The sequence below is a fragment of the Hemibagrus wyckioides genome, linkage group LG08, assembly GCF_019097595.1.
Source record: "Hemibagrus wyckioides isolate EC202008001 linkage group LG08, SWU_Hwy_1.0, whole genome shotgun sequence".
In the NCBI taxonomy this organism is placed as follows: Eukaryota; Metazoa; Chordata; class Actinopteri; order Siluriformes; family Bagridae; genus Hemibagrus; species Hemibagrus wyckioides.
In genome coordinates this window covers 18,778,936-18,799,145 of record NC_080717.1, presented here as the reverse complement: position 1 = coordinate 18,799,145, position 20,210 = coordinate 18,778,936, and the positions used below count along the sequence as shown (strand labels likewise).

Here is a 20,210-nt window from a genome sequence, read left to right as displayed (position 1 = left end):
TTGGCGAAAGTCCACAATTAGTCCACAAGCTAATTTGTTTGTGTGATTGGATCAAAAGGCATGGTGCTGGTGATTTATGGGAATTATGTCACAAGTGAAGTTAGAGAGAGGAAACAAAATGTAAATGAGCCTTTTGTGTGGGTTTGTTCATCAGAGTATCAGAGTATGAACGTAACGTTGCCATGGTGGTATTTAATCCTCATTTTAAGAAACTTTAAGCACTCTTGTTAGCTATAGTCATTTACAAAACCAAGTAAAAACAATATACTAAAATGTACCCAATTTAACTGAATGAAATAGACTTCTGCAAATGTAATACTGCATTGTTGTTTGTTTTAATCCAGAAAGTTTTAGACATAGCAAATCATAATTTGATTATTTTTAAAAAAAAATATGCATTTTTAGTTGTAAATTTTGCACTTTCGTGTATAAAATCCCCAAACACCAAAATCAGACATTTTACTATTTTACTATATTTTATTATTTTGTGCTTATTTGCATTTTTTGTGTGTTTGTAAATACAAATTAAAGTGGTACCTTGGTAAGAAAAATGACTTTACTCAGGAAAAGTAAAAGTAAATATAATTAATAAAATATTTGATCATGTATTTGTTCACGGTGCCTTAGCTATAACACTGTCTGGTGGAAAAGCATCAGCATAGTGAACAAAAAGTTATATTATATACATAATGTTCCCCTTCTGTGCGTGATCTCTTTCTATTCATAAAGCTTTGTTGTTGGGAAGAAGAGCTCAGTGCTGTTTTATTTGGATCCTTCAAGCACAATCACGTCCTCCTGTGAAGTTTTCACAACGGAAAATTATACCAAATCAACCAATCAATCTCTTCCGCTTAATCCACCCTACAACAAACACGTGTTAAAGCCACTGGACTGCTGTGATACTAGTCGTGCATGCTTTGTAACATGTATTGGGTATATCGACTGGCTTCCCAATCAGCAGACGACTCTGCGAGGCGATGTCTGGCTATTTCAAAAGCAGAGAGATATAAAGGGCAGCTGGTGGGCCAGCAATCACAGCAGGTCTGGACTCATTTCAGCAGACACAAGCCGTGATCTGAGAACAGTGCACACTGGGGTAATCATCTCTACCACCTGCTGATCCCAAACGCCATGGCTGCTGGCTTTCTTTTGCACTTCCTAGAGGTGGGGCCTCTGTCTCGACAATACTTTGCTGTGTAGAGAAGAGAGTAAAAGCCAATTAACCCCATTTCTTGGAAAAACGGTACAATGGAGTAAGGAGGGTGTGTGTGTGTGTGTGTTTTGGTGCATATGTGTGTGTGTATGAGGAGGGGGTTGTCTAGAAGCTTGTAATGGCCTTCTTTTCACACATCATTAACAGATACGTAATTTTCCCACAGATGTGCAAAACACATTGGAGTGTATAATAAGGTATACTTTGAATACAAAGAGCAAGAGAGAAAGCGGTGAAGCTGAGTAAACATGTCACTGTGATTCACACAAAAAAGGTGTGTGTGTGTGAGTGTGAGTGTGTTTTTCTAAATACAATACTTGTTCTTAGTTCATTCACCAGGATTCGGCTTTTCAGACATAATGGCGAGGTAGGATAGAAGCCATTTTTTAATTTCTGGCTATTGCTCCCACATGGGGGATATCCCACAGGAAAAAGTCAGTGCACCCAGCAGTGAATAATCTCCAACATGTCCAAACCCTCTCTGTGCTCTCTCTCTCTCTCTCTCTCTCTCTCCTCTCTCTCTCTCTCTCTGAGCCGCAATATTTTCGCCTCACAGTTTTCTCCTGAATAATCAATGTGGCCCCGTTGGGTTCGAGAGATATTTCTTTTTATGACCGAAATCTTAAACTGTAGCCTGGGGAGATTTGTGTTGGCAGTCTCGTTTGCTGCACTTCGCCCTCCACCCCACCCCACCCCAACCCCCCCAACCTCTCTCGTTCTTGTAGCAGCAATAATAACACTCAACGTTCGGTACAGTGCGGGGCATTAACCGTGAGTGAGAGCCGGGGTGTAAATTGTGCTGGCAGGGTGGGTGTATTAGCATCAGCCCCCATCGAGCTGTTCTCAGTCTGCATGTCTAGGCCGTATTTTGAGCACTGAGGGACCGGGGCTGCTATTTTTACCAACGCAGCTTCACTGAGAACACTCCATCTTAGACCAAGCAGAAAAAGAGAAGTTAACATGCAAAGGAACAAGAAATGCAGCACATTAATCTACATTCATATTGCTGCTGTTGAGAATGTAATCCATCGCTTTTAATCATACGGGTAATGTAGTAGCAGGATAACAAATTTCTATTTTGAGGCACAAACACAACCTTCAAATAGGTCTAATAATACAGATCCACCAATTACAGTAATGTATGTTAATAAATAGTTCATTAGCTCGTTTTTTAAGCCTTGGTTAGAAACACTCAAATGAAACTGGGGTTAAACACTGCTGGTGAATCAATGCTCACACATCCAGAGCTTATTGAAAGCAGCTCATATGCTTATATGCTCATCACTTATTGAAAACTGTGAATTTTTCATTTGAAGACCACTGACCATATTTCCAGATAGATGCAGATCAGCAAAAAAAGATCTTCCACACACTATCCAATACCTCTGCCTTATTAAATGCTGGGAGGAAGAAATGAAAATGCATCGGGTAAATGAAATGGATTACATTATTTTATTTGAAACGATTTAATGTTTGAGGCGGCTTGATTTCTTATACACACTATGTAGTAAGTATTCAGTGGTTCTCCCTTAATGAGCTACGTTAAAGGAGTACTTATACTGTTGTACTTTAAATTGCTCAATTTGAACTGCTAGTATTGAATAATAAACAGTGTGGCTCAGATAGTGTTATGCCAGTTAGATTAAAGATGCATCTCAATCATCTCAGTCAGAGAGTCGGCCATTTTAAGGGCTGTCTCTCTCAATCAGAAAAAAAATCCTTCTAGTGCACTAAAACGTTTTCTCCCTAAAAACATAATCACATGAAGCACTGCAAAATCCAGGGAGAATCAATGCTCCTTATGTTCCCTTATTGGAAATGATGTCATATTTTCAACTCAGAAAAAAAAGACGGATGAACTCAACTTCGTCAAATGTAAGTAGCTTGTTATCGTTGTTGTAGCTCTTAAATGATTACTTATTTTAGAAAGGTTTATTTGACATTCTATACAATTTGACATTGTTTGATTGTAAAGACAATCATTTTTATTAAAACTTTATAATATTTGTGGATACTGCTAGAACTTGTAAATTTCCCATTGGGATGAATAAAGTATCTGTCTGTCTGTCTGTCTATCTGTCTGTCTATCTATCTATCTATCTATCTATCTATCTATCTATCTATCTATCTATCTATCTATCTATCTAATTAAAAAAATCACTAGCTAGCCTACAATCCTGCTAGTACCATGAGAGAAGCTAATAAAATTACATGACATATAAAACTTAAATATTTTATGTATTTGGGTTGTACAGTGACTGGTGAGGAAATAAGAACATCATCTACTGAGGCATCACATGACTGTCCCAGTGTGTAGTGAGCTACAGTCCTTACTAAGTGCCTGAACTGGTGTACATGATGTACTCATTCCTAGGGAGCTGACTGCTACCTTTCTATCACTGCCCTTTAATCACTGACCTATTAGTATTATGTCTGAGATGTTTAATTAACCTTTACTAATAAAATGAAGCACTACCCTTTGTGGCTTTCATTTCCCCATTCACTAAAATCTTTTCCCCGTTGCAGCACAGACTGCACATCCACACCGCAAATCCATCTCTGTCAAGCCGTATATGCTACAGATGCTGTGAGCAACTGATGATTAGCAGTACAGCTGGAAATCCTTTTTCAGCATGTTCAAAATCAGAAAGCAGGTTGTTTAGGACAAGCGTAGGAATGAAGAGATATGTAAGCATGTATGTTTTGGGCAATTAAGCCCACCAAGCACAAATGAAGATGAAGGTCGAGCCTCCTTAACAGCTACCAGCACATCAATCCTACAGCTATTAGCCAAATGTCATTCTGATGGCATCTCTCTTATGCTAATGAGGTGCATTGAGTCTGTGCTGTTGTCTCCATCCTCTGAGCCCGCACATGGGCGAATGAGTAATATGGAAATTTGTATCAATTTTAAAATGTCACATTGACTCCATTAATGTAGGAACCATTAAGCCTGGAAATCATTAGATCTTAAAAATATATCATTTGACCTCCACTGTTGTTGGTTTTATTTTTTCACATCATTTGCTTCAATTAACTTTGAATACACAAATGGAGACACAAGACATCCCACAGAGCTATACTTTACTCTAACCTCCAGGTCTTCTTTGGATAATAACGCAATACTGGGACATATTTTGAGAATGACAGCATCGAATGAATGAAAGAGATACATGCACAGAGAGAAAATAAGGAAACCTTTGTAAAATTGTTAAAAAGATGTTTTCCACCAGCCTGATGAACTATGATAGTGAATTCTAGCCAGTTCTCTCAAAACAGCTTTTTGTCCCACAGCTTTCATTCATTCATTCATTCATTCATTCATTCAAGTACAGCTGGAGCAGTTGTTTCCCAAAATGTAATTTCTGGATGAACATGCTGATGATGTAGCTGGTATCAATGTGTCACCCACACTGCCAAATTAATCCTACCTTACACATGTAAAAAAGTGCTGGCGCTCTGTGCATGTGTTACCCCTATGACTCCCATGACTATCGTTTTGAGGAATTAATATCCTAAGCTCTATCACAAAAGCAAATATTTGACTTAATTTTACTTCATATCAACACAGCTTTTAGAGGTCATTCATTAAATATTAACACTTAGGCTTTACACAACCCAATGATCATGTGATAATTCTTTACTGTTTAATACAAGAAGGAAATGCTAATAGAGGGCATACTGGTAATTTCAGGCACATTTACATACCTCGTTTTTACCCTCTGTACCCTATGGGATGCCTGTCAGTACTTTATTAGGTCTGGGACTTATGAAACCACTAGTGAGGTTACAAAGTTACCTTGTGAAATTGAATTACCTGCACTGTGGCACTTTAGTAAATTAGACAATGTGGTGTGCACATGTTGGGGGTGTATTTTGCGAGGTCACCCTATCGGGTCATCGGGCTGCTTGCACTGATTGTGTGCGGAGAAAGGTCAATTGAATCCGAATGATCATATTCTGCCATTCTAAAAAGCAGTACAAGCAATTGTCTGTGTGTACAGCCAAACCTCCTGTGCATTACAATGCATTATGTGTAGAGGTATGAGCGGTCTCACTGGAGAATTTCAATCTAAAAAAAATCCAGTAGTACCATTGTGTACATTTCTATAGCAGTAAGGACAAACTGTCCACGTCATTATAATGTGAGGCATCCACAGCCTCAGGATGTCCACACTGGGGAGATAGCGTCATCATATTAGTTGTCCAGTCAGTGAATTACTGCACATAGGGGTTGATATTAGAGACAGATGATGAAAAGTACATAGAACTGCCGTCTCTGTTTATAATAATGCAAATATGTAATGTGTATATTAAAAGCTACTAAATACATACTGAATGTATACTACAGAGGAAAAAGGTGACCACTATTATGTTTGTGATTAGTACGCTGGAAAAATCTTGAGGTCTGAATACTGAGAATAAAGCTGTGTAGGCATTAGGGGGTGGGGATGGGTGTAGGGAATTAATGAGGCTGGTATGCAAAATTTAATTTAGTTGTGAGGATTGGGATCTGGACCTTTTAAATTACCCACTCAGAAAAGCCTCCAACTTGACCATGTATACAAACTGACCCACTTACAGTGTGGTTTCTAGAAGAAGCTACTGCTTTTAACTTATTTTCCACCCAACCTTTAATGGACCTACAATGCTCTACAAACCAGCATGTATATGCCTCAGACAGACAGCCTGGTCATCCTCAGTCAGCTGCAGTCAGACAGACATTTAGAGCCAGTGGGGTGCAGGTTCCACATGCTGTGCATGTGTGTGTGAGACTAAAAGTTACAAGTTTGATTTACAGACTGGCCCAGTGCCCTCAGATTGGTCATAAACGGAGAGGTTCTGAGCTTGCAGGCTGCTGATTGCATCTTTCCACTGGCTCAGTATTACAAAAGCCCCAGTGTTATTAATCAATGACCAGAAAGGTGCCCTCTGCTGAGTAAGGACCAGTGATCTGGCCCCATCTGAGCTCTGTGCATGGTAAGTGGACACTCACATGCAAATATGCTGCATCCACTTCCACTCTTCTGTCATAAAAACTCTATGCAATTTAAGATTTATTAACAGTCTAAGAGAATGCTGAAACAAGAGAGTTAATATATTTTAAAAGGTTTGGTTCAAGCTATGGTATGGAGTTTCTACATGATCTCACTGTGTCCATGTGGATTTTCTGCAGGTTCTTCAATTTCCATCCTCCAAGCTGGATATCCTCGGCTAAACTGTCCCTATAGCTGTGAATGACTGTGTGAATGTGTGTGTATGGTGCCCTGCCATGGCGTCCCATTCAGGGTGTGTCCCCACCTTGCACTCACTGCGACCCTGCCCAGGATAAATACGACAATGAAGATGATGAAGATGATGTCTTACTTCGAATGCAGCCAGTGATATTCCACAGACAGCATATCGATTTCAGGCATTTGAGACAGGCCCTGTGAGCCTGCAACATCCAGATTCTTCTAGACAGAGCTGTCTTTGCTCTCATTTTTATTTTTTATATCCCAATCATACGATACATAATCTCATTTATGAAAGACTGGATACCTGATCTAAATTTTTATTCTTATGCCTAATTAATTTCTAAACATCATAATCACCAAATCATCATCATCATCATCATCATCATCATCATCATCATCACTATCATCATCATCATCATCGACTGCATCGTATCTAGGTTACTCATAGATTAACTCAGAGTTGATCCACGATGAGATCCCCTCCGTTCATAGCAGAGTGTCTGGGTGTCGACGCAAACACAGCCGCTAAATCTCTGCAATGCAACATCTGAGTCACTCTGCGAATGCTGAATGGTGCCACAGTGACACCCAAGATCGGAATGTGAAAACGGAGCCATATGATCGTCCATTTCCTCACAGCTTCAATCCCACACACACACACAGACACACACCTTATCGCATGATTGTGACCTGCATAGTCCATGCAATGGCGCAGATTTCTCCGGAACTATATGCGATCGTCGAGATTCTATAGCATATTAGAGAAACGTGTCCAAATAAGGCGGGGTCGTGTGTGCAACATGTAGGCTACAGTACAGCCTCACTTACACTACCTAATCCATGACGCCCTGCCCATACCTGACATTATTCAAACGCACCACAAATTCACTGACTTTCTCCTTACCTTCTGTTGCATAGTTGTGATCCCGAAGGAAGCTGTTGTTGATCTTGCGGTTGTCACTCTCCTCCTCCATTTATGATGCCGTGAAATCGGAAGCTTAAGGCGGACATACAAGAATCCATCGTGGACGCAAACATCAGCATGCGATCAGCGGCTCCATCGCGCTGCTTCTCATGTCTACCGCGTCTGTCTTGAGCACGAGTGAGTGTAATCAGTCGGTACCGGCGATTGAGGTCGTTCTGCCTCGGGGAGCATCCACTGGAAAGCCGGTGATCAAAGAGGCACGCAGCGGTGTGCAGTTAGATCAGGCTCACGGCAGGAGCAGCTCAGCAATTCATCTTTAAGTGAAGAAGTAGGAACCCACGTCTTACACTAACCGGCGGATCTAGCCTTTCTTGTGGAGAAAAAATTAAATAAAAAAGAATGCATGGAAGAAACAGCACGAAGCGTTGTGAATGAAGGGCACTGGACGCGGAAATGGGGATTTGAGTTAAGACGGGATTTTCCACCTTCTGGAGTGCGAAGGGGGCGGAGTTAACGGGACATGTCCTATAGCTTCTATAGCTCTCGCGCGCACTCGTCTAATATTAATAGTATAGAGGAGACGGAATTCAGACCTTATCCTAACCGCAAGTGAATGAGTCAAAAAAAGGTGCAGGAAGGACCGAACCCCCCCCCCCCCAACACACACACACACACACACACACAACCCCCACCCCCCACCAGCGCCCTATTGGCCCCTCCCACTCACCGCGGCGCTGTCCAGCACTGAAGTGACAGCACGTGGCAATAGGAGCTGCTCCGCAGCGCTACACCATACACTCAATCTCACACACTTAATGCACTATACAGGATGTAGCTGAAATCATTTCATGCTCATTTGAGATTTCTTTCAAGAACTGTCTCGCGGCCAGCAGCACACTTTCACACCTTTAGGGAATACAGGATGATTCATCGTTTATTTTTAGGAATGATCAGTCACATAGTCCAAACACAGGGGCATGGTGGTGCTGTCTCACAGCTCCAGGGTCAGCTGCTGTCTGTGTAGAGTTTCATGTTCACTGTTTTTCTCCCATTTTCACAAAACATGCCACAACACTAAATTGCCCCCTAGGAGTGAACGTGTGTGTGTGCCCATGAGCATGGTGCTCTGACTACTATCCCATCCAGAGACTACATACAAGGTTCCCTGAATAGGCTCAGTATCCACAGCAGGGTAAAGAGATTTATGATGATGATGATGTTGATGATGATGTGCACCTCTACCATCCTCTTGCATTCATAACATAAAGGTGGCTCCACCATCCAGTATAAATACTAGGTTTTGTTTTACTGGAGGGTTATTTTAAGCTTTACACACACACATACAGCCATAATTAATGCATATCTCCCCTTAAGAGCAAATAATGGAAAAAAAAAGAAGAAAGAAATAGCACAGACACCGATAAAAAAAATGGAATCCATCGATTTCAGATAGATTTCCTTTTAGCATAATGCCCCCCCTTAAAAAGTGTTCGCAGACCAGACACTGATTAATTGGATTATGAAGCTTGCCTTTGGCGCTCGAACTCTGGGACGATTTCATTTGCATGATGCTTTTAATATAAGACTCTGCAGGACACTGCACTCGTTCTTTAAAGCTGTAGTCTTCTGCATATTTAACTTGTGCTAATCTGCCTGATGGCATTGCCTACAAAGAATCTGATTTGCATTGCAAACACATACTGCCACATATAACAGAAAAATGTTTGTAAAATTACTGCTCACTGCATGCACCTTTAGCTGTGACAGTGTTTACTGGATGAAATGAGTCTGCACACTGGTTTATGGTGTATTTGGCATACTGTGGCCTTGTAAATAGGATACAGTTATGTACAGTGAATGCCAGGTTTATCACTGCTCATGCATTGCTTGGTAACTTTAGTGTGTTTAAGAGTGGATGTTACATCAATGTAACAATCCCTTCAAGTTTTAATGGACCATAAAATCTTCTATAAAATTGGAAAACACTTTGTTTGAAGAGATTCATGATGAATCCTAAAAAGCTTCTGTACACTACCAGTTATAATTCCAAACAGATGAAACTGTGATCTTTATATACACTATATTACCAAAAGTTTTGGGACACCCATCCGTATCATTCAGCATACCAAGACATTTTGGACAATTTCATGCTCCTAACTTTGTGGGAACAGTTTGGGGATGTTCCTGTTCCAACATGACTGCCCACCAGTGCACAAAGTAAGGTCCATAAAGACATGGATTGAGATTGGTGTAGAGGAACTTGACTAGCCTGCACAGTCCTGACCTTAACCAAATAGAACACCTTTGGGATGAATTAGAGCGGAGACTGCGAGACAGGCCTTCTTGAAAAACATCAGTGCCTGACCTCACAAATGTTCTTCTAGTGGAATGGTCAAAAATTCCCGTAAGCACAATCCTAAACCTTGTGGAAAGCCTTCCCAGAAGAGTTGAAGCTGTTATTGTTGCAAAGGGCGGGCCAACTCCATATTACATTCATGTGCATGTAAAGGCAGATGTCCCAAAACCTTTGGCAATATAGTGTATTTTATTCAACTCACAGCAAAATATAATTATTCACATTTATGCCAGTGAGTGAACTGGCAACTTGTAGAAATTGCCCGTTGGAGTGAAAGTGTGTGTGCATGTGGTATCCAAAGTATAAAAGACCTTACCTGGAGTGTAGAGCTGTTCTATTTTAATTATGTCCTGTGACTTTTGGTGTAACACATTAAACTTGGATTTTAAAAAAAGAGAAAAAAGAAAAGAGAAGAAAAAAGCATTTTTAAATTATGCCAAACACCCTTTACATGCTGTTGCTATTTCCAACAGTGGAAATATTGCAAAACAAAAAAAGAAATTAAAGGCTGGATGAATAGAAAATAAGAGGCAGCTGAATAAGATGTTATTAACTACACAGATTGAAGAGCTAAAATGTAATAAACTTAAATCACAGGAAAACCGTGAGTATACAGGGATATTTGCAAAATATGTATGAGAAAATGTTGGCACAGTGATGAAGCAGCCTCACAGCTTCATTGTTTCCAGTTCAATCCTAAGCTTGGGTTATTGTGGAGTTTTGTGTATGCTCCCTCTCTCTGTCCATGTGGGTTTCCTCTAGGATCTCTGGTTTCTTTCTATTTCTGAAAAATCCTGACAGTAGGTATACTGGCTATTCTAAATTGGCCCAATGTGTGAATAAGTGTGTGAATATGTGGACATGGTGTCCTGCAATGGACTGGATGTATTCACAAATGGTGTATTCCCAACTGGTGCCCAGTGATCCTGGAATGGGCTTCTGGGGATCAATGAATCAATAAATGATGAATGAATGTATGGGACTAAACAAGTAAAAGAGAATCATTACTGACACAGTGAATGCTTTACTCCTTGTGAAAAACAAAAAAACAAAAAAACACTGTATTTTCTGGTGGTGTCTAAGACATGACACCAGGTTAATTTGAGTTTGTGGTACCTGTATTGCTTCATTTTGATTTACACAAGTAAGAACTCTTTTTAAAACAAAACCCTTTATTCCAGTGTTCCACACCTTTTCTTTTCAACACTCTTGCAAAAAACCTGCCGCTTTTCTGTAGCCTGCCTGCCTCAGCCCTGAACACAACCTTTATCATTATTTAAACAGGATGGCAAAAATCAATAATTTCCTGTCAGGAGAGGGGGAAGCCTCAGCCGATGATAAATCCCAGCTAGCATTTTCTAATGATCAACAGGGTGGATTGGAATCTTGTCTGATAAAAAGATGGAGGGAAGGGTGGGCTAGACAACAATTGAGAAAAAGACAATGCCTGGAACAGAGTGAGAAAGAAATGTAGTGAGCGTGAATAAAGATTTAAGCCATGTGCACATAATTAGAAAGAAATCGAAAATGGAGCAACAGAGGCAGATTATGATCAGTGGTAGAGCTTTAATTACAACCTTCCTAAGCGTGTTCATGTCTCGAGCATGTACATATCCTACACTCTGTCTACACCGAATACACAATACTTTCTTTCACAGATCTACTTCAATCATAATGTTAAAAAGAAATATATAACCCAGTGTAAGTCAGACACTTAAAGGAACTATGCTGGTAATTTTCAGCATTTTGTTCCTCAGTAGTATGTCATTGTGGTCTTGATGTTTTTGGATAAGATAAAAACTACAGAGATTTATTTTCATCTATCTGAGTGAGCAAATATATTTCTTTAAGAGACTTTTTGACGAGGTTCAGAGGGACATACAATGATGTGCATCAAGGCAGTGCCACACAACACGGGAAACAATTACACTATCGCGATATTTAAGTCATGGCCAATTTCTTGTATTGATATTTAGTAATAGCCTGACCTAGGGGTACGTCTCAATGCCTGCCTTCAGGTACATGCCGCCTACTAAAGTCTAGCAAACATCCTGGCCGGTGTTCGACGAAAGCCGAGGCACGGTCTATCAATACTTCATTATTGATTTTGATCTGAATAAACGAGATGTTCTGGTAAAAGAGCACATATTGTTCAGGCTGTTAATGGTGGAAGGTTAAGTGTTTGTGTGTGGTATGTTTATTACCATTAAACAGAATATAAGCTGCATTCAAAAAAGCTGTTGGTTTGTACAGTGCTGCCAGATGGGGCTGTCTTAAAGTGCCCACAGTAATAGGATTTGCACGGCGAACCATCTGCAGGAAAACCTCGTCACAGGTGAGGAATTTTATCTGCTCTAGCTGTTACACACAGCATGGTGTACTTTTAAAAATAAATAAATAAATAAACTATCAAAGCCGGATGTATAATAGCGTCACGCCATTATCCAAAATATAAACCAGACGACTGGAATAAGAGGCTTTATGATTGGATGGTTGGAAGAGTGGGGGAAGAAAAACACACAGAGCTGTAGAAGCAGATGGATGTCTGTGGTGTATTTTTTTTATTTATTTTTTTTTGGTCAAATGCATCAAACCCAGCCTAGAGGCCAGCCGAGTTTATGCATAATACCACTCCAAATTACAGCAGTGATCGGGTCGCTCCATCACTGTTCTTCATGACATTTACACTTTATCAGCTTAATACATGGATGCGTACTGCATGATGACAGCCCATAAATGCAGCAGGCTTTTAAATCATAAGCGTGCATGTTACTCATGCCAGGTACAAATATTCAGCAGCACATACATATTTATGCACACCCACGCTTGCATGCAAGTGAACATACGCACACACACAAAACGCTCAGAGTACGTAGTGCTGAAAAAAGGGGTTTCCATTCAGTGTTCCAGCTCAGTGTAGCAGCTTCCCCCTTAACTCCGAGTGTATCAGCTACGGCACTGCTCTGGGAGAAATACTTTACCATCACACTGGTTGCTAGGAAACTGCTGGTGGTGCAACATTGCTATGCAGCACAAGCTCTGTCTACATAATTGGATCGTTAAAAATCATAAACATCATCATTTCTCTCATATCTGTCCTAACGCACTTCAAGCAGATCCGAACATCCTTTCCAACAACGAGGTTAACAGCCTGGACACTGAAAATTAGCACTGAAACAACTTGCTTATTGGATTACTTGCCGTGTGAAACCATGTGCTATTGTGAGTAGCAGTGCTGATGTTACTGTAAATTGACTATTACTGTTTGACCATAAATAAAGACTACATTACATTCCTGGGAATTTCCATATGGCTTACTGATCATAATGTGTAGCAATAGTAACTTCCTCTCAGTAATTATTCTGCTTTTCATCCCTGCACACTGAAGGGCCTCTATTGATGATAATGCATGATTGTACATTTGATAATCACAAAAATTGGATAAAATGCATGTGGAGTCAGGAGACAAGCTGTCGCTTCTGGGGTGTTTTTTCCACCCACTGCCTAAATTTCCTCTATTATTGTAATGTCTTAATTGTAGATAGACTCCTGTAGCTATTATCCATAATCACAGTCATTGCTGATTGCTATTTTGCCTCTCCGTATCCCTTTTTTCTGTCCGTCAATTGCTAAGAAAATGCACTGTTCTTCACACTGGCATTCAAAAGAGCAAGAGCCTGTCTGGATTTCAGCGGAATGGCTGAAGTCTAATGATGAATATTTCAACAGAGTGGAGGCAGATGTAGAAAGGAGCCTGCATATGCCTGCAAGCAATGTTATAGCGGCCGTCTATGAACATTACCATAACACTATGCATTTTTTCAGCTCATCCCAATCTCTCCTGCCCCCGACACACACCCTGTAATCTGCAGGACAATCTCATTTGGCTGAGCAGCTGCCACCGGAGATCACAGGGAGGAAGCCAAGCTGTCGACAGATGACCTGACTCTGACCACCCGCTCTGGTTTTCTTGATTTCTCGCTCTGTCTTACTAAATTTCTCGCTTTTCCTCCATCTTCTACCTTAGACTCTCACTAATCTACCAAGCCCACCAAAACCCAGGGACTGTTTAAGCTGTGCCATCTTGGGTTTGGTGTCTGATATATGATCCCAATTACACTATAAACACTGTATATTGACTCGAACGAGTTAGACAGCAGAGGAATAGTGCGTGGGAGAATGCTCCCTCTGTGGCATATCAAATTAATCAGGCACAGTGTAAGCTATAACACAATATTAGTACAACAGGAAAAAGCTCACTTTTCACTTTGGCACTGTCTTTGATTTACAGTTCAGATCAGTACAGTAATATGGCAATCATCTAACGCCTTACAGAATCAGTGCAAGCAAGCAACCTGAATTACTGACAAGCTGTTGAAGTCCAGATCGTATATGAAGATGGGCATGTGCTGCAGTAGAGTGTGAGGGAAATATTGTTGTGAACAGGAACCCCACGCTACAGTGAGCATGAGTGACGGACACGAGTGGTCTGTGCCATATGGTGTTCATCATGTCGTAGCCAGAGACACAGTGCTGTCCTATTGAGAGGAATAAATCTGACTGGAAAATCCTGCAAGGAAGTGTGTCTGGGGGTGTACATGAGGTGTGTACAAGTACGGTAGAAGATAAAACTAAATGGATAATGTTCACAGCAGTGGGTGTGAAGTAAATATCAATCGTTTCTGTTATAGTTAAAATATGTTATATGTGTTATTTTGTGTAGTATGGACTTGTGTAGAGAATGTACAACATGACCTATTTCTTTGCTTTGGCGATTTCCTTCACGTTCTCCCATTTCCACCCCAGTCCATGTCTAAATTGTCTGTAGTGTGTGAAAAGGTTTGTGAGTGAGTGTGTGTGTGATGTGTGTGAGCGGTACAGAGAATTGATGAATAGCTGGATATTTAACATTTAGTATTCTCAGTAATGCGACAAGAGTTATATTTACGTCTTATTAACTTCCTGAGAAAGAAAAAGAGAGGCTGGTGAGTTATTTCTTGTGTAACAGGAACTAACTTGTGTGGTGTATGTGCAACAATATTAAATGCAAATATAAATGGTTAGAAAGTCTGGTGTCATTAAGTTAAAAATTGTAATCGTGGCCGAAATGATAAAGTATAAGAGGAATAAAACACTTTGGGACACAATTTAATTAAGTTCAGGGTGATAATATGTACTCTAGTTGATGTCAGGCCACATTAATGCATTTTTATTTAAAAGTGACGGAATTCTACAAAAATTGTAATAAAGAATAGCAAAAATGGTTAATATATTCATTATTTACATATTACATCATAAGTTTAAAAACATATACATACTATATGTACCTTTTTGTAGAATAATTGATGTTTTTCTCCATAACGCTGACTGTGCATTCACTGAGTGTAACCCATCATCTATTGTCAGGTACAATTTGTCACCGTCTGGACAGAATCAAATCAGTAGAAACCGACATCTGCTGATTCAATATTATTTGTGTGGTGGTTCAATCTCAACAGTGACACTAAGATGGCAGTGAGTGTGTGTATGTGTGTGTTGTTGGTAGCAATGTTGTTGTTTTAAATCACTGTATAAACTCATTCGCCACTTTATCAGATGCACCCACCTTGTTGGTCTCCCTTACTGGTTTAGAGCTGGAGATTTTCTACAGATAGTGCCTAATCAGCAAGCTATGATGTCCCTGTTCAGAAACTTCAAAATGACTGTCCCTCAGCGATGGAATGAATTATTAACTTCAGCAGAATCCATCACTGTAAGGGCTGAAAACTGTCCTGCTATCACTTAACTAACCCCTAACTAATCCCTACTCAAAAAAAACAAAACAAAACAATGCACTTACACCTCTTCTCTATGCACTTTGCTCCTCTAGAACTCCTTTAGCGGCTTTTAAGCAGCACTACTTCTATTGTCTTCTACGTTTCATATCTCTTTTCTTATTTGTAAGTCACTCTGGATAAAAGCATCTGCTCAATGAATAAATGTAAATGTAACTATACTACCTTGTGTTAAATGTCCTCTAAGCCATCATCAGCGTCGGTTTCTAACCACATGACTGATATTAACTGTATACTATATTATATTATTTATTAGAGTACACTTTTGTAATGACATATTTCTTGATACAATCTGTATAAAACCATACCAGGCTGAAGAGCTTACATAACACTACCATCTGCTGGCTTAATGTCGCACTGAGCAAATAAAATCAAGGGCATGTTGTAACTCTAGAGGGCACTACATCCTCAATATTGGATAACTCGCATCCAAATGGACAAATTGAATGAACATAAAGTGTTTTTGTACGGTTTTATGCAACGACTCACAAGAACAGTTTCACTGCATCTTGGCATAGATTCTGCAAGTGGCTGGAACTGTACTGCTGAAATCATTATTATTAGGTTCTGAATCTCTCATGTATTGTAATTGTGTTTCGATGTGGGTACTGCATAGACCATTACATAACATTTCCATCACTTTCTTTCCTATTTAACTGTGCATTTATGGCATTTGGCAGACATCTTTATCCAGGGTGCCTTACATTTGATCTCATTTTATACAACTGAGGCATAAGAGCCTTGCTCAGGGGCCCGGCAATGGCAGAACAGTGGACCTGGGATTCAAACTCACAACCATCCAACACCTTAATCACTAAGCTAATACATCCCACATACCACATGAGTGAGTTATCATACTCGCTATGAATCCGCTACACATCAGGATAAAATGTTTCATTATAAGAGAAGGATGATCAGTCAAAATAATTCCATAATGTTTTGTCGTGACCTTTTACTTTAAGGGGACAAATGACCCCAATTCATGCCAGCAAAAGAATGCAGAGGGCCATGGTTACTTCTTCCTTTAACTCCTCACCCATTTGTAAATGTCCCACAATGCTTTCGGCAGGGCAGTGATGAAAGTTCAGAGTGTAGTTTCCCATGTGCTCTGTGTCCTCTGTGTCAAAGGCTACAGCTGCAGAGGACAGCGGCATGTTAATCTTTGTTTACGATTGTGTATGACTGTACAGGAAATTATGTCATGAATGTCATAGGACAATGAACAGGAACATTCTGGTATGAAAGATCTCTCTCTCACACACACACACACACCATATGTTTATTAAACAGTAAAAGGGAGGAGGAGAAAGGACGTCAAGAAAACGTCCGTGCACTCACTCACACACACACACACCTTTGTCTTACTATACTTGTAAGGACCACTGACATAATTATGCAGATAAGTGTTGCTATGCCTACACCTAAATCTAGCCCTAACCTTAATCTCAGTAACCAAAGGAAACCTTTGGACTAAATAAAAGCTACAGTTTGTAATCCCTTTTCCTCATGGGGACTAAACCAAATATCCCCAACTGTCAGTTATTACTAGCCTTTTGTGAAGAATTGGTCCCCATCAAAATATAAAAACATGCCTACACACACACACACACACACACACACACACACACGGTCACATGCTAAAACATCATTTAACAAGTGATGTCCTTGAGCTGAGTCCTTAGGGAGATGTAAATAGAAGCTCTCAGAGCTCAGGCCTTCCCACTGAGTCAGCAATTCCCCACATTACACACTAGTCATGCCTCTCTCTCACGCGCACACATACAAACACACCCCTCTGGTTCTAATAGCCTGTTTGACTCAAACGCAACCTTGTCATGGAAGATCACACATCCCTCCTTCATCCCTCCCCCTGTACATCTGTACAGTGTTGCATAAGGTAGAGTGCAGCTGACAGGTTTACACTGGAGCTGCTGTTAACTGGGATGCGCTATTGATCAAAGCTCTGGGGAAAGCAGCCCCAAATCAATGACGCTGTGCAGGCCTCTGCTGCCGTCAACACAGACGTAAAATGTTATTTAAGCTCCAGGATCACGCTCAGTCCAGCAATGTGTTTAAGAGCAGGATGGCTGAAGCCAAGACAATGCAGGAGGATGGAAGATGGAAATGAATTTTAGTCCACATCTCCTCTGCTGTCCTGGAAATATAGCTAAGTGTTTATAATTCCCACAGTCCTTTTGTAAACGTCTGAACAGTCTAAAGAAAAGATGTTTTCAAGCTAGGTTTCTGGAGCTTGTGTGAGATATAGAGGCAACACACAAGAAAGCTTTCAGATCTGCTTATGTCTCAGCGTGATGTCAATACTAATAGAATCTCACACAACATATGAGGCTCACAAACACTCACTCACTCATATCCATGGCTAATATTACACTCACCAACTTGCCTAAGCACCCTTTCGTTAGTGTTGTTTATGGCATCCATTCACCCCCCTAATACCCCCCAACCTGAGCACACACACACGCACACACACACACAGACACACACACACACACACACACACACACGCACACACAGCGTCAGAGTTCCGGCTGTGTTGGCTAGCTGTTAGAGTTTCCTGGAAACAGACAGAGGGTGACGTCCAAGTCCACTCTCTTCCAGGAACCTTCTTTTAGATTCACATGCTAATATTTTGAACCTTTTTTCAGAATTATTTGTACACGATAATACAATATTCTGAATGAAAATAATAACAGTAATAGCTTTGTGTCAACACAGGATCAACACTTCACATTTTCTAAGAAAATCCTGTTACACAGAATATTTTGCTAACAAGGTCTATTTCGCTTACATGGAGTCTGTTGTTGAGTCTAGATAAGAATATATTCAGAACTTTTCAGACCCCATAGCTTTATTGGGGGTTGGTAATCTAGGGTGAAGCAAAATTTGCATCCATAGAGTATGACATAATGTGTCTACCCCTATCTGTCTTGTGTACATTCGCCATCAGACATATGAGACGCCCAACTATTTGTCATGTAGATAACTACAAAAAAGTTGGTTTAAGGTTTCATCTTATGAAGTACACGATCATTATGTATTCACTATTATTAGCTAACCGCAGAATTTTAGCATTACGTGGCACCAGAGTTTGAGTATCTAGCTTAAACATACTTGTTCATACACAACCTTACTTCCTCGTTAGGTTGGAAATGGACCTTCAGATTTCCCAGATTTGGATGTTTCTTTAGTATTTAAACTGGCGTGAGTTGCTCGATTAGGTGGCATATGCCTGCACTGGAATTATAATAATAAGCAAAACAAGAATAGATGCTATGCTAGGGTGACACTGACACCGGATAGTGTGATTATAAATAATTGTAGTCAGATCTTCCCACATCATGCAACAGCTATGTTCCGGAGAGAGGTAAGCCAGCTAACCACATTCAAAATGCTTCTCATGCTGCATCACAACGGCGTCACAATACTCAGAGCAGCTCATGATACTGTCTACGATACTGTTGCTGTGATTGAGAGAGAGTATGCCATCTTTCCAACCCAGAAAGCTTTCTTGAAATCTCTTGCTCTTTAGGATGGTTGTGGTATGGCTGGGAAACATGTGACCTCTGGATGATCAGAATGATCACTTTTCTATTCCCAGAATACTAATTCTCGCAGAACTACTCACCAATTAATTCGCAGTAAATTCCTGTGTAAAAGTGTGTGTGCAGAAAAAAAAAAATTGAAACTGAAACTCTTAAAGGAAATGAGGCTAACCAGCAGCTCTATTGTGAGTACACAGCCACCTGAGTGCTCTGAAGAGTGTTTTTGTCTGGGTTCAGCTTCTGTCTGTGGTCAGGGTCATATGGGCCATCACTCTCTAATCCAAACTCTACTGTCTGAGTTCCTGCTTCCCATTGTTGTTGTTTATTTAAAGCTGGCTTTCAGTTTCTTCTCATCCTTATTTTTTGCTTCTTGCCTCTGCCCTCTCTTCTTTGTAATATAACCTATAGTGCCATAATTCTCTGTCTCAGCTAATTCACGAATACTGTACTTTGATTGGCAGGTGGGTGAAGAAAAATTGCATTACACACACACACACACACACACACACACATACATAAGTGTGTATATGAGTGTCTTTATATAGGTATTAAGTATTAGGTGGTGGAATAAATGTCCCCTAGGTGTCTGAACCGCCAGTGAGTCACTGGCTGTCTTCAGATGATCTCTTTAAAAGACCTGCTATTTCTGATGTACTAAAAAAAGTCATTTACATTTATGGCATTTGGCAGACATCCTTATCCAGAACAAATTACTTATATTTCGATTATACAACTGGGCCATGCCAGTGGCAGCTAGGTGGTCCTAGGATTTGAATGCACAACAGTCTTAACCACTTGTGTTGTCTGTGTGCTTTCCTCACTTTTTTAGACTAGTATTATTCTTAGTCTGTGACCTAGTGAACCAGTATGAGAATGTTTTCATTGCTAGATACTTCAAAGCACTTCTGTAAGTATGCGTGAGGGCGTCTGCCAGTTGCTATAAATGTAAATGTAAGATATTACCTTTTTGTTTCTATAGGTAGTCATGCATAGACTGCAGTCACAAATCACAGACCCTCAAACATGAAACGATTCGGTGCAAATGTCAGGAATCATGGCGCAGGTTTAAATCAGATGCATGA

The 20,210-nt window shown here is 40.3% G+C and overlaps 1 protein-coding gene across 3 annotated transcripts in view; it reads right to left on the bottom strand.

Moving 5' to 3' along the window:
• Positions 1-20,210, bottom strand: part of LOC131357317 (serine/threonine-protein phosphatase 2A 55 kDa regulatory subunit B beta isoform) — a 51,621-nt gene that overhangs the window by 20,082 nt on the left and 11,329 nt on the right. The window contains exon 1 of one of the 3 annotated variants that reach the window (XM_058396220.1): positions 7,355-7,988. The exons of the other annotated variants lie outside the window; for them this stretch is intronic. Coding sequence (XP_058252203.1) covers positions 7,355-7,424 — 70 coding nt within the window. The 5' untranslated portion in view covers positions 7,425-7,988. Of the gene's footprint in view, positions 1-7,354; positions 7,989-20,210 lie in introns of those variants that run through there. 3 annotated transcript variants of the gene reach the window in all.